This window comes from Amia ocellicauda, chromosome 18 (assembly GCF_036373705.1).
Source record: "Amia ocellicauda isolate fAmiCal2 chromosome 18, fAmiCal2.hap1, whole genome shotgun sequence".
NCBI lineage: Eukaryota > Metazoa > Chordata > Actinopteri > Amiiformes > Amiidae > Amia > Amia ocellicauda.
The window spans coordinates 4,615,189-4,630,693 of record NC_089867.1 but is presented as its reverse complement, the minus strand read 5'-3'; the positions used below and the strand labels follow the sequence as shown (position 1 = coordinate 4,630,693).

General features: G+C 38.2%; 1 protein-coding gene across 2 annotated transcripts in view; it reads right to left on the bottom strand.

Annotated features, from left to right (window-relative positions):
• oxr1a (oxidation resistance 1a) overlaps window positions 1–15,505 on the bottom strand; it is a 175,168-nt gene that overhangs the window by 76,056 nt on the left and 83,607 nt on the right. For both annotated transcript variants that reach the window (XM_066691490.1, XM_066691492.1), the window contains exon 3: window positions 13,307–13,509. In XM_066691490.1, coding sequence (XP_066547587.1) covers window positions 13,307–13,509 — 203 coding nt within the window. The remainder of the gene's footprint in view (window positions 1–13,306; window positions 13,510–15,505) is intronic.

Here is a 15,505-nt window from a genome sequence, read left to right as displayed (position 1 = left end):
ATAACACATCGTTGAGTCATATTTTCAGAAATGTATTTATTCTGGAGTCATTATGTAGTCTGGAGAGTGGAAATTAAGCATATATAACTACAGAGGAGTGGCACAAAAGACAAGCAGTACAAAAACAATAAACAGGAAATTTAATAAGAGGAAAATTAAAGATCAAGTTAAATGGGGTAATTTGCATTAAATAAAAAAGTGATACATATTCAGATTAAAGTAAACAGAAGAACACCACTGTTCTGGATAACTAAACAATAAAATAAAATTGTGCACAGCCAGCCTATACACACACCTTTGTGTAGAGAAGTGGAGTTCTGGTACATATTTAATGATTTTCAGTTTGGGATTCAAACTCCATGTTATAATGGATCAACACAATAATCAAAGCTGGAGGAATGACAGCACCTTACAGGTATAATAGATAACGTTTGCTTGTATACTAGTAACTATTTAACTTTTCATTCACATTGTACTTCTAATAAGTTATACTTCGTTTCTGTACGGTAGTAAGATTTTTTACAAATATTTGGGTCATATAGCCGTCTGTTATATACCCCCTATGTATTATTGCTCCTGCTTGCACCCTGCAAAATTAATATTTGTAATATCCATTAAATGTTAACAACAGATATCCTCAATTACTGATGATGTATAATTACATGGTAAACCAAAGGAACGTATTATGTATGAACACTATTGCATAAATAGTAGGATTAATAGCAAGCTTTCAGCCAAAGTCAAAAGATGAATATGCATATTCACTACATTTAAAGTGATCACAAGCTTACACATTAATAAATACGATGTTATCTGAAAACTTGCATCTGTCACTTGCAGAAATGAATTTCACTGAAACACATACGCCTGATTTAATGGAATTCCAAAAATATTGTTTTTCTTTTTTCTTTCTAGAACTGACACAGAACCGGCGGATAATTTTTGCATCCAGACTAGCCTACAATATCAACAATCACTTGTTTCTATAGGGACATCTTGACAGAGTTTTGAATGTTGTTCTCACCAAGACATCTGACAGTTGAAAGTCCTGTATTTTATAATATCAATATAGCCGGGTTGGAGAGGCTTTGACTCCTGACGTTTAAAGATCAGGGTCATATATTCCTGGTATTAATCCTAGTTTTCCATTAAGGTGGCACATTGTGCTCCTTTACAAAAGTAAAGTGTAGAACTGACCCCTGAGAAATCAAACTAAAATACTGATATTGATACTAAAATAGGTGGCTCGGCAGATACAATCTCGGCAGCACAGGCTATTCAAAGGGACTTAGATAGTATTCAGTTGTGGGCGACACCTGGCAGATGAAATTCAATGTGGACAAGTGCAAGGTATTACATGCAGGTAACAAAAATGTCCACTATGGGAGGAATAGAACTAGAGGAAGTAACGCATGAGAAAGACCTAGGAGTCTATGTGGACTCGTCACTTTCTCTATCCAAACAATGTGGGGAAGCAATAAAAAAGGCAAAACGTTAGGGTATATTGTGAAAAGTGTAGAATTGAGAACAAGGGCAGTAATGTTCAGACTGTACAATGCACTAGTTAGAGCTCATCTGGATACTGTGTACAGTTCTGGGCTCCACACTTCAAGAGAGATATCACTGCTCTAGAGGCAGTTCAGAGGAGAGCAACCAGACTTATTCCAGGTCTGAAAGGAAAGTCCTACTGAGAGAATGAGGAACTGAACCTTTTCACCCTGTAACAGAGGAGACTATGTGGGGACTTGATCCAAGTCTTCAAACCACATCAAACCAGAGGAGCTTTTCCAGATCAGCAGGGACACACGCACCCGGGGACACAAATGGAAATTGGGTTTCAAGGCATTCAAGAGGGAAAACAGGAGACGCTTCTTTACACAGAGAGTCGTCACAATCTGGAACAAACTCCCCAGCAATGTGGTAGAAGCTGAAAATTTGGGAACATTCAAAAATAGACTTGATAGTATCCTTGGATCACTTAGTAATCAATGGACACTAAACGAGCACGATGGGTCAAATGGCCTCCTCTTGTTTGTAAACTTTCTTATGTTCTTATGTTCTTATAGGAATGGGTTTAATCATAATGCTGTGGGTATGTCTGTATATGAAAAATAGGTACACAAATAAGTAAAAATAATCAAATCTACCCCCTGTCACTGACACACTGTGTTCCTCTCCTGCTGAGCTCCATAATCAAAATGGAGAAATACTCAGAAGGATGACTGCAGGGTGAGACAGGAAACAGAAGAGGAGGAGAGGACAGATGCTAATCAGGAACCCAACATGGTTTGTCAAAATCCAGATTAACTCCTAGTTCTGTTTAAGGAAGGGCACAATCTTCAGTTTGTTGTTCATATTATAGTCTATAGGGCTATGGCTACTTTACTGAGATTTTCTAGTTGGCACTGGCTTTGGGAGATAGTTTCTTTGCCTGATACAGGTGAGCAAGAGATACTGCAAAGCAAATTGATGTACCATTCAAAACCCCTCGAAGTTGACAAGCCTCCCTCGTTGCTTTATTCCCCACTGCTTATTAAAGCACCCTCAACCATCAGACAGATGTTCTGGCATCTGCTGTGACGGGCGTCCTCGATCACGGCAAGTCCTGCGCAGGCGGAGGATGCTGCGGCTTCACAGTGCTGTGCAGCAGGGAAAGGAATTCTCAGATTGTATGTCACAACAAACGGACATTATTTTAGATTCGAACAGAACAGGCCACAATCAGCGCCAGTGTTTTCCAAAAGCATTGCTAAGTCTCAACCAGTTTTCTCCTTGTTGTTTTCATTTCAGTGAGGTGAAAGATTTACCATAGACAAACTCAAATCAGAGGTAGGTGAAATACTTAATGTATGCAGTAAAGCTGTGAAAATTTGGACGGAAGTGTCAGTGAGGATATAGTTGAAGTATAACGTCTGTTTGTAGTGTATGTCTCTGCAACTGGGCGCCTATAAATACATGAGACAGGCTATTACATGGGAGATCCATATACTGTGAATTACAGCCACACGTTGGGTACCGATTTGTTTTGCAGTGAATGGGCAACTTTTACTGTACGCTCTGTCCAAGCCAGAGGATTTTCATAAGAAAATCAAAATAAGCCCTTATTTTAAAGAGAGAAAATCTTCACCTGATCCTTTATGGGTTTTTTTGTCCGTTTGTGTCACATTAAACACTTTGATTATACACATATTGCTGTACTGTACTGCTCCAGTTATACATCAGCACTCAAACATTACATTTTAACACCTGGTTCATTTTATGTCAGTAAAGAAAATTAGTCAAATTAACTTCATCCAGTATATAGTTCATGCAAGACCAACTGAATTAATAATGTCAGCAGTTAAAAAAAACATACTTCCTGAAATCTGCTTTATTCTCTTGACAACTCCCTCCTTTAATTTTAGCCTGCTTTAATGGAGAAAATCCTAATTAGCCCCCAGATCATCTGCACCATTATTAGGCAATGACACGACGTATCTGGGCTTCCAAATCTAGACTCCAGCACTAAAAATAATCAGAGGCACTGGTGCTGGAGAAACGATTAAGAGGCAAAGTAATGGACATGTTTTGCCAGGAGCACCAGCAATAACAGTCATCTAGTGTTATGTTTAGATCCCCATCCACCAGGATTCACAGATGAGACTTTAAAAGGAAAGAGGGGAAAAAACAACATGGTTTTGCTCCAGCACAATATATGCACTTCCTGTGAAGAAACCAATAGCATTTTAGGTCTGAACTGACAATTGCTCAATCTATTGAACTGCTGCTAATTTAAACTCAGCCAGCCAGCAACCTCTGTGGAAGAATCCATGTAACAAACAAGCAGGCTTCTGTAACCCCCCTCCAAACTTGAAAGCTGTAAATCGTGGGCAGACAAGACCATAAGGACTATGAAGCTCATTACCAGCACATAGAAATATTTTTGATCCTATCCTTTTTTTTCTGGACAAATAGTTGATGAATAATAATTAAACTACTATATGAATCTATAAGATTAGTAGCAGTACAATCTGCTATTGTAGTTTTACCTGTTAAACATATCAATAAAATAAACATTTCCTCTGTAATAGCTGAAAAATTACTACATGGAATTACAACACAGGAAAAAAAAACTGACATATAAGAGGAGTTCAGACCATTTCGGTCAACTGGTTCTTAGTACAGTAACTTTAATGTTTATTCAACAGATTGTGAAATGTCACATGCACAGAACATTATTCCTAAAATGATGCATCTTTTCAAACATATGGTACAAATCTGAATCAATATAATGTGGATTAACCTTGAAAAATTTCAATCGTCCGAACTTCACACCCAAAAGGTATTACAATTACATCAATGTCCTTAACACTGAATGAGGCGATATAGCCTGAAAAACAGCCCGTAACAGGCATCCTATGGTATATATCACAACCCTATCAAATTTGACATCTTGCCACGTTTTGCTGCCATGGCTTTCAAACATAGTTGACCGATGACCACACTTTGCTCAATAGGTGTTGTTTTGAATCCCATAAAAACTCTTTTGCAAGGCACTATATGTGAATATGATTGCAAGAATGTCTGAACTGAAGGGACGAGAGAGAGACAGAAAAGTGTGGCAAAGAACCCGTCCTTTATGGTATCTTAATTGTACAGCCTGAACATAAAACAAAGTAGAACCTGGGCAACCATTCAAACCATATTTGTATGAGCAAACCGTAGACACCCCCAACGTGAACCAGACACAAACAAACCCACTCACAGTGCTGATAATAACCTCCATCAGGGAAACACTGGCTTAGAATTTCTTCTTCTAATGAGTTCTTAACTACCTTCGCCTTCTGCATTCAACAATTAATTATACCACCAGTCGATTCTTTGGCAGTTGAGGCATCCTACGGTGGTTGTTTATGTTTTATAAGCCTGCAGAAGATCTGACTGCTCCAAAGTCTGTGCTCCAACACAGTGGCAAAGAAATCCATATAGTGTATTTTTATTGGCATACTGAAGTAAAACATTACCCATACAACACTTAAGAGTATGACCCAGTATGCCTTCACACGCATGTGCTTTACTTAACCTTGGAAGAGATATTTATCTTTGTGAAGGAGCTTTATGAAGATCAATAATAAAATAATCAGGTCTCATTTATCTAGATTGCTGAACAGCAATTCAACTTGAAGTACTCCGTCTTTCTTTAAAGACTAGGGGAAATACATACATTCATTAAAAAAAGATGAGAGGCCAATTGTCATGTATATAAATGCTTCAAAATCCCAATTATAAAGCAGGTCTAGCAAGCATTCATTTTCAGCTTGGTTGTAAAGTATAGAATTTCACCAGAAACGTTTTATAGGCAACAGAAAAGAAAAATCATTCTATGGGCCCAAATCAAAAGGTACATGCAGGTATGCGAACACTGCCTCATTTCAAAACATGCTGTTATGACTCTAATCTGATTCCATTTATTTATATTGTCTTAATTGTATTATGTCTGTATGAATGCAGTTCTGTCCAGATGATTGATTTGATCTATTTGTTTTCCTTGCATATACAAACGTCTTGTGACTATAGGCATACATAATCATATTTATATTCAACTTATTCTGTTTGTACAAGGACTGTTTAATCACAGTATACCAATATTGACACATTTATCCCTAGTTATTGTTTATCTATTTCATTATTGTACAGTACAGGCCTTTGGTGTGTGTGGGGGTATCTTGCCTTGTGCCCTGTGTCCGCAATGTGACCCTGTACTGCATGAAACCGTTATTTAAAATAGATGGATGGGTATATAAACACATTTATTTTAAATTTTGTGACGCTTATTGACAGAGTTTTGGTGGTATGGTATTAAATATATAAGTATATACACGCCTTTCTGTTAAATATTTGCATACTTTTTGGCTATGTATTATGTCTATATACACTAATTGCTGTTCAAATGCCTTTTTTAATGTATATTATCATGCTTCATGTCACAGTGCTGGATAAAAGTACAACTGAAATGGCATTGTTTACCCTTTCATTTTCATATTGATGTTCCTCTTAATTATGCAGCCAAAGTAACGGCTACTGGCGGTTCTAGTTACGCCTATAACCTTGACAGTTCTAGCGCTGGAAATGTAAGTAAATGTGACACTGCCTGGAATTTCAAGGAGATTTCTCCTTAACAGCACCATGACTTGTATTTGGCACTCTGCATGCCTAATTTAAAATGAATTAAGTTCCATTGCCTTTATTGTCATGATGTTATGACAATAAATGGGTGTCCCCATGGGGTAAACACTCTTGCCATGGAAACACAACAGTGCCCAAAGTAATTTTTGTATTTGACCACTGACTGGCACAAGCAAACTAACCCAACATTTCCTGGAATTACAGCAGCGTTATGAAAACTGGGGTCTCATATGACTTGCAGAAATGTCTCGGGAAAAACAAGTGACATATTATCGATACTAGGGCTGTAACGATACGCAAACCGCAACCGAAATCGCGATACAAACATCCACGATCCCGTGTCGCGGTTCGAGAACTTTTTATATATATATGTTTCACATATAATGCTCTATAGAATTGCATAGCTTGAACCGTGACACACGCCCCTTTCCAACCCCAGCAGCCTGCCATCAGTTACAGATGCAGCCCCTTGAGCTCTTTACACACACTACAATAAAATTCCACTACAACAAAATTCATTTTCTCATTTCACAGTACACATTACATGTAAATCATTAAATTATTATTCTATTTAGTTAGTAAGTTAAGGCAAGTATGACTTTACACTTGTTTTAGCATCTTCCAAATACGTGTCATGTGACCACTTATCCAATCACGTGTCCACGCCTGCAAAGTTGAGCTATTCAGTTATCTCAAAATGGCTAATAACCCTGAAATTGCAGACCCTCCCGGCACATACAACTCAGTAGTATGGGAATATTTTGGTTATCCAGTGACAGGCAACACATCAAATATGCACACGCATATCAGAAGACATCATCCTGACATTGATCTAAGTGGAACACAGAAGAAACCTCAACATCAGCAGGTTACTCTTCCTAATGCCTTTCAAATTAAGTTACCAACCAACTCCGACCGTGCTCAAAATATTACCAACACAATCGGCGCTTTCATGGTCCTTAATATGTGCCCCTTTTTAGTGGTTGAAAACAACGGATTCAAAAATTTGCTCCGCGTGCTGGAACCCAGATATGTAGTGCCAAGCTGACCGCATTTCACCCAAAATGTGTTGCCTAAACTTTATGATGAAGTAAATAAGAAAAAAAGTTTCGTTATTAAATCACCAATAGGTTCAATAATTATTCACCGCCCCCCCAAAAAAGTAAAAAAACATATCGAGGTATGAACCGAACTGTGGCTCAAAAATCGAGGTGTGAACCGAACCGTGGATTTTGTGTATCATTACAGCCCTAATCGATACCTATAAAATAAATATAATGTAGTGCTTCGCAGTAATCAGGAACAGTTCAGACATTCCTTCTACAGGTTGTGGCCTTCACCTTTCGTCCTCTGATTTATCTGGACAGTCCCAGAATGCCTCACACTGTAGCCTCAGGAAATAAATATTCACAGAGAGAATGTCTCCACCATTTACCTCCTCAGACAGCATCAATCTGCAAGGGTGAAATCCTTGAAGAGATATTCGATCTGCAAGAATAAATGTCCTGGATTCTTATGGGGCCATAACTTGAGATGGACATTCAAGTTCCAGTCAGTGCTGCTCACATTCACCAGCATAAACACTGACCTGTGTGTGCTGCCCCCCCCCCCCCCATGTGATATCCCATCGAGCATCTAATTGAGAAATGTAAATGAGGTACATAAGACCTGGAGAAAACAATGGGATACTCCACCTCTAAAATGTGGTTCTTTGTTCTTCAATGGCTAAATACACTATGCCCCTTTTGGAATCTTTCCTAATATTCAGAAATCTTGATCTATTGACGCAGCTTCCTCCAAAGGGAAGTAACAGACACAAGCCTTACCTCACACAGACTGCCCATGGACATTTAGAAAAGGTCAAATGACATGTGATCCATGGAGGAATCTACCAGATTTTGCAGAACAGGCAGAATGTTTTATTTAAAAACATAATGAAGCTTCGAAAAGCAGTCCTGCATTAAACCAAAAGTTCATATTCCAATTTCAACAGACACAAGATCGTGAATGAAGGAATGATTGAGTGAATTGTCCAAAACATGATCAACAATACACATTTCTATTTTAAATCTCCCCAGTTTGAAAATAATAACTATTATTCACAGAAGAGATAACCTAGCACAGTGTAGTTTTAAAAAGGTAGTGTTATGCCTCAGTTCCACTGGCTTAAGCGTCGGTGTCGTGCCATGCCGTGCCGGAGTCCCAGAGTCCCAGAGTCCCAGAGTCCCAGAGCTGTTTCTGTAAAACCAGGCCGCTGTGAATCCGTCCCTCTGATGGAGGAGCAGCGACTGTGGGTTTGGTTTGTGAGACAGAGATCAACACTACGAGCGATACAGCCTGACGTGGAAAGGACTTGTGTGTCTGTTTTATTATTTGTGTTTTACATGATTGTTAACAGCGTAATACATACACGTTTCTGTTCAGAGATATTAGGAAGAGCTAAACTTGTAGAGACAACATCATATTCAGACAAGCATGTTCACATAAGAATACGGTTCCATGTGCAACAATAATACTTAATAGCGAATATGTATTGGTATTATTATCATCATCATTTGTGCTAGTATATATGTATTTTAAACAGCACAGTGTGACTCCCTTAAATTATTACTCTGACCACAGATTTGCTGCAAACAATACTTTTTGCCGTATTATTTATAATGTACTTATCAGACGTCCTTAACCCGGGCAAGTTACAGTTGAAACAAAATACACACGTTTCACGATTAATCATACAGATACAATATAGCAGGTTATAATTTAACTAAAGTGTGCACGTTTCAGTCATGGCGTTTATGGACGCATTTATTAAACCAGTCCTTAATGTTTTAGAGGGAACCCCACATCTGCTGTATTAATTTATTCATTAATTTAACTTGTAAATGGACACATTAACTAAATTGTGTTCGCCTTCACACTGACTGTCTCTGTGGATTGTCCTGCACACCATTCACACAACACAGCCTGAACACCGGCCAGTTATTCATACAATATTAATAACATCAGCTGCTACCATCCGGTTATTATCCTTCAGTTTATTGTAACTAGTCAGGCACTGCACCGGTGCTGTTAAATCCAAGTATTTAATGCACTCGGCTATTAAGTGTAAGCAGTCATTGTTTCTGTACATGGATTTCACTCCATGCTGCTAATAAAACTGCAATTTCTTTGTGATCGCACATGGCACTTACAATGCATCTGATCTCTTCCCTGTGTCTCAAGTCAAGTACACACCTCCAATTCTGAAAGTGAATCATGTCCTCAGTGGGGACGGACGCTTACAGACACGTCTAGCACAAGCAAGTTTACCGTCCACAAAACATGGACACGTAAAGACGCTTAGCCAGTGGAAACACCCGTTTAAGCGTCCGGGGCCGGACTTGTCCGCCAGTGGAAACGTGGCATTAGTGTGAAAGCAAGAAACAAGCTAAAAAATTGGTCCAGAAAGGGAAATGTATCCCTGTATTAGTAGTTAATTTAAAACTCTGAGGTGCTAAGGAGAAGCTTCCTGGTAAAACTACCCGATTAAATGTAAAAGAATAACTTGCCCAGAACTGGCATGTTTGATGCTTCCAGATTCTAACATTTAATAAATAAATATGATGGATGGCTAGCTCAGTCTATATTTCCATGCTGGAGGTTATATGGGGTAAGATATTTAATATGATCTTCACTCAGGAGTTGATGCAGTTGTCCGATAGGTCAATTTGGTCTAGGTGTTGACATTGCCAACACAAGGGAAGCACTAGTCAAAGAACCACACTAAGACAAGATGTTTATAATATAGTATATCCTTGATTTACTGTATCTGTATCTTTTATCAAGGGGAATTTTCTCAAATACTATTTAATATATTCTATCAGCATTATTGCACAACTTAAGGGAGGTACTGGACTGGAAGCCTTAATCAAAAATAAAAATAAATTGCATAAAGTGAAAGACAGCAGTTTTAATGAATGTCCAGAGATGGTCAGACCTTGTTTTTACTATACAGATCTTCAAAAAAAGAAACACAAATTAACTGTCAGTCTCCCTTGGTCTGGGGCTCCATGCAAGATCTCACCTCGTGGAGTTTCAATGATCATGAGAACGGTGAGGAATCAGCCCAGAACTACACGGGAGGATCTTGTTAATGATCTCAAGGCAGCTGGGACCATAGTCACCAAGAAAACAATTGGTAACACACTATGCCATGAAGGACTGAAATCCTGCAGCGCCCGCAAGGCCCCCCTGCTCAAGAAAGCACATGTACAGGCCCGTCTGAAGTTTGCTAATGAACATCTGAATGATTCAGAGGAGAACTGGGTGAAAGTGTTGTGGTCAGATGAGATCAAAATCGAGCTCTTTGGCATCAACTCAACTCGCCATGTTTGGAGGAGGAGGAATGACCCCAAGAACACCATCCCCACCATCAAACATGGAGGTGGAAACATTATGCTTTGGGGGTGTTTTTCTGCTAAGGGGACAGGACAACTGCACAGTATCAAAGGGACGATGGACGGGGCCATGTACCGTCAAATCTTGGGTGAGAACCTCCTTCCCTCAGCCAGGGCATTGAAAATGGGTCGTGGATGGGTATTCCAGCATGACAATGACCCAAAACACACAGCCAAGGCAACAAAGGAGTGGCTCAAGAAGAAGCACATTAAGGTCCTGGAGTGGCCTAGCCAGTCTCCAGACCTTAATCCCATAGAAAATCTGTGGAGGGAGCTGAAGGTACAAGTTGCCAAACGTCAGCCTCAAAACCTTAATGACTTGGAGAGGATCTGCAAAGAGGAGTGGGACAAAATCCCTCCCGAGACGTGTGCAAACCTTGTGGTGAACTACAAGAAACGTCTGACCTCTGTGATTGCCAACAAGGGTTTTGCCACCAAGTACTAAGTCGAAGGGGTCAAATACTTATTTCCCTCATTAACATGCAAATCAATTTATAACTTTTTTGAAATGCGTTTTTCTGGATTTGTTTGTTGTTATTCTGTCTCTCACTGTTAAAATACACCTACCATTAAAATTATAGACTGATCATTTCTTTGTCAGTGGGCAAACGTACAAAATCAGCAGGGGATCAAATACTTTTTTCCCCCACTGTATATAGATACCTTCTTGGCCTCTCTGGACTGTAGATTAGAAACAGTAGCTGCAGCTCAGCTCATACAGGTCAGCTTCACATGATATTACCTATGTAGTCAAAAGGACAGACACTTTCACTTTGACATTTCTGTCCTCAAAAGACCTGCATTTACTGATTACTCAACCGTCTCCGCTGGGCTTATGGAGGCAGATCGGGGCAAGGCAGTGCTGTAGTAACATTAAAACAGCTTCAGTTTGCACTCGTTCTGTGCCGAAGATCTCAAGTAAAATCCAGTCCTACAATCAAGTGAATGTAAGCCTGCAGAAAACATGATTACATTTAAATGGCGAAACACCCAAAACCACGAAGTCTAGGTTTCTTCCCAGCTAACACACAACATTGTGACTATGTTGTCCAACGTTGTGGCAATGTTAGGTGTTAGCAGGGTTTGCAGGAATTGTTTATCATTAACCAGGAAGTGTTTGGTTTGTGTTTTGAGTTTTCACATTCAGTAGCTTGTCTTTGAACACAATTTCCAAATGAGCCTCTCCTTTAGAACATGCAAAACAAAGAGCTTTTAACTCTTACTTCTGCCCGCCTTGTCATGATTACAATATAGCAACAGAAAAGACTCTACCTACCAACCAACCTGCTCTTTAACTATTGGGTGGATCCAAAACATAAAACTGAAGAGCTGGCTGTAGAAAATATCTGAAATGGAATTTGGCTGACTAAACCTGCATTAGTACATGCAAGCAACTTTTCATCAGCAAGGAACAAAATCAGCCAAATCTGCAGAATTCCTGCTCTTTTTGACTGATTGATGGGTCAATACAGTTAAAATCCTAGAAATACAATTTATACCTATACAGTGTCAGTAACCAGTGTTTATAAAGGTTCATTTTCACAAACAAACCATAAGTGTGCAGTAAAATTTAAGACACTACGTATAACAGTAAGGTCTGGGTGGGGATTCTTTGCAGCATTTTAGTTTTTACCTAATATAGATAGCTTCCTTCATGCAGTACAAGAAAAACAAATTGTTTGAAGTTACCTTTCCCCTAAAAACATTTACTGACTCGGTTTAAAAATCAATAAAAAGGGCAATTAAAATGCTGATTTGATATTTCAGCCACATTTATATACAAAAGCACCAATATTGTACATCACAGAATGGAGAATGACAATAAAACAGAAGCAGTTTCTGTTCTCATTGCCATCTATTGTCATTTCAAGATATCACCATAGCCATTAATCTTTCCATCAATAACAGCTTGTACACAGTCAAATGAGTAATTAGTTGCATGAGGCAGAATATTATTATCCCAAAACACTATTTTGTTTATAAATGATAAATCATAGCTTAGAAAGGTTTATTGCTAATTTAGAAATGGAATTATTAATGGTTCCTAACTGTTTTATAAACAATTTACCAATCATGTATTTATTAATGACATTTTAAAGTGTTATCATATTTAATTTTTCTTTTTTGCAAGACAACACTCTACCACTAACACTTTGTATTGGAACTTACTCTCAAGAACAATATTTCAGCAATGTCAATACTGAAACCCAAGGCAGACTACTCCGAGTACAATATCTGACTGTTCTTACTTCTCAATACCAGGCTACCTCTCTTCATCTTATAGCTGTAAGACGGGGGTGGCCAACCTTATTCTTGGAGGAAATCCTAGAGGTTTTACAGGTATCTTTGATCTATCAATCCCTAGTACCTGGAACATATCCCTGGTAGATGCAGTTGATGGGATCCAGAATTCTTTGAATGTCACAGAACAAGTTTAGCACAGGCAGATAATAGTGAGGAAACGGAAACTGACAAAAGCATATAGCCACAGTGAATCTTAGTGATGGAACGTAAAATTAATCTTGAATGACTTACAAAGTATAGGTAGACACACAAAATACACACAGACACACACACACCTACACAAAAAGTGAATGATGTCTTTTATGTAATGGAAAAACAAAATGTATCCCCACAAGAGGATAGAAAGAAAGGTTATTAGGAGTCAACTTAGTGCTTTCCCATTTCCTTATCAATTAATTTACCTATGGTATAATATCTCTTGAGCTCACTGCGTCGGGTGTTGCGTCTTTGGGAATTGGTTGCATTGTTTTCCTCTTCTTCAGAAGTGGTTGTCTTGGCAACAGGTGGTGCTGACTTGTTGATCTGTGATGTGTGAGCATCTGCGACCATTGAACTAGAGTAGCCTGGCGCACTAATATCCACTGACTGGGACTTTTTCTTCAACCTAAATGTAAAAATAAAACATGAAAGGAAAAAGAAAAGTGAATTAGACCATGATAGGAACAATTTGTATTAAGTTCAGCCATTCTGGAAAAAAATTATGAACATAATACACCTTGATATTGCAAAGATCAAATACATATTGCAGAAATACATTTGAGGTGTTCAGGGTTCCTCAAAAAAATACTTGATTTGTTATTGAGTCTAATTTAATTATATGCATCCATTTTAAAATGCAGTTGAAATAAGTTAAATGAATATTTAAATAAATGACTGCATAAATCAAATTCACTCCTGGACTTTTAAATAGTTTTGGTGCTACGCATTTGTGTCTCGCTCCAGTTCAGTTCAGGTGAAGCAGAGTTGTTCTGCTATGTTGATTTTCAGCATTATTATGCATCTGTGCCATGTTGATATAGGCCTAACAAGTATGCAAACTACAGAGGATGTTTTTTCCATTTCGAAAATGAATTAATTAAAATATATATCCACAGGCAATCAATAAAGCTCACAAAGCCTTAATCATGGTAGCTTTCAAAAATTGTAGAATTGTAAAATTGTATTTGCAAATCTGAATAGGACAATGGCTGCACAAGTCATTTAAAATGTTCATCAACACTGATATTTGAAAACAAAGTCCACTTTACACCTCAGAAATATTTTTACAAGGTATTCTGAATTTCATTATTGAAGTTTTGGTTACGCTTTAGATTGTGGCCCAATTTAATATGAAACAGATATTTGATTGATGATCTATTAACAAAAGTATTTATACAAACTGACAATCATGAATGAAATTGTGAGTTTCAATACTTGGTTGCAAATCCTTTGCAGTCAATGACTGTCTGAAGTCTGGAACCCATAGACATCACCAGATGCTGGGTTTCTTCCCTGGTGATGCTCTGCCAGGCCTGCACTGCAGCTGTCTTCAGTTCCTGCTTGTTCTTGGGGTGTTCTTCAGTTATGCCTTCAGCAAGTGAAATGCATTCCTTTCAAATCCAATGTACAGACCCAAAATGATGACAATTGTTTCACTGTCCAAATATGTATGGACCTAACTGTAAGCCAAGTGGGGGCAAACGTAGATATCTCCACTTTAGATGGCTGAGCCATTGTTTTGTCCACGTCCACAACATTTTTGGTATAGAGAGATATTACCTTCACATTCTATTGAACTTTAATTATCAAGTAGTTGAATGTTAATAGATTTTCAAATTGAATATCTATTTAATATTAAATTTGGCCACGCAATCTAAAGTGTTACCCAACTTGTTAAGGAGGGTTAATGACAATCTACATTAGGTTATACATTTCAAACATGCTATTCAATGTCACTGATTTGATTGGAGGAACTCTGTAGCTCCAGTGGCTTAGATTAGAATGCATTAAAGATGGAGAAGGCTGATCGATATTTTTCACTCAGAATATATTCTGCATATATATATATATATATATATAGAGAGAGAGAGAGAGAGAGAGAGAGAGAGAGGCACTGCTGCAAGATAGTACGGGCCGAATGCACAGATTTAGAAGGATCTGGAAACTCACAGTTTGCTAGAGGGTGTGCATGCACAAACCAGTCCCATTAGCCTGTGACCACTAGAGACATTGATCATAGGTATAGAATCTGCCTACATGGACCATACATAGCGATTTTCTCTTTCAAAGGAGATCTTGCCTAACATGGAATGAATGTTTGTGATGAAACATTGTAATATATTAGTGATCTCTAACCCTGGTCCCTGAGAGCATCTATCTGTCAAAAGTTATAGGCATCTTCAGTCAGTGACAAAAGGTCAAGTAAATCTTAACTAATTAAAAACAATAATGAGTTAAATTAGGCTATCAAGAAGTGAGCTGGAATTAAAAAGCACTCTCCAGGATTAGGCTTAGAGAGATGGCTGGTCTAGGGTTTATAATGAAGAAAATCCTTTTGGGAAAACAACTTTCTGGACAATCTAATATTTTTGTTTAGAAACTGGGTTGTTTCATTTTCTGAG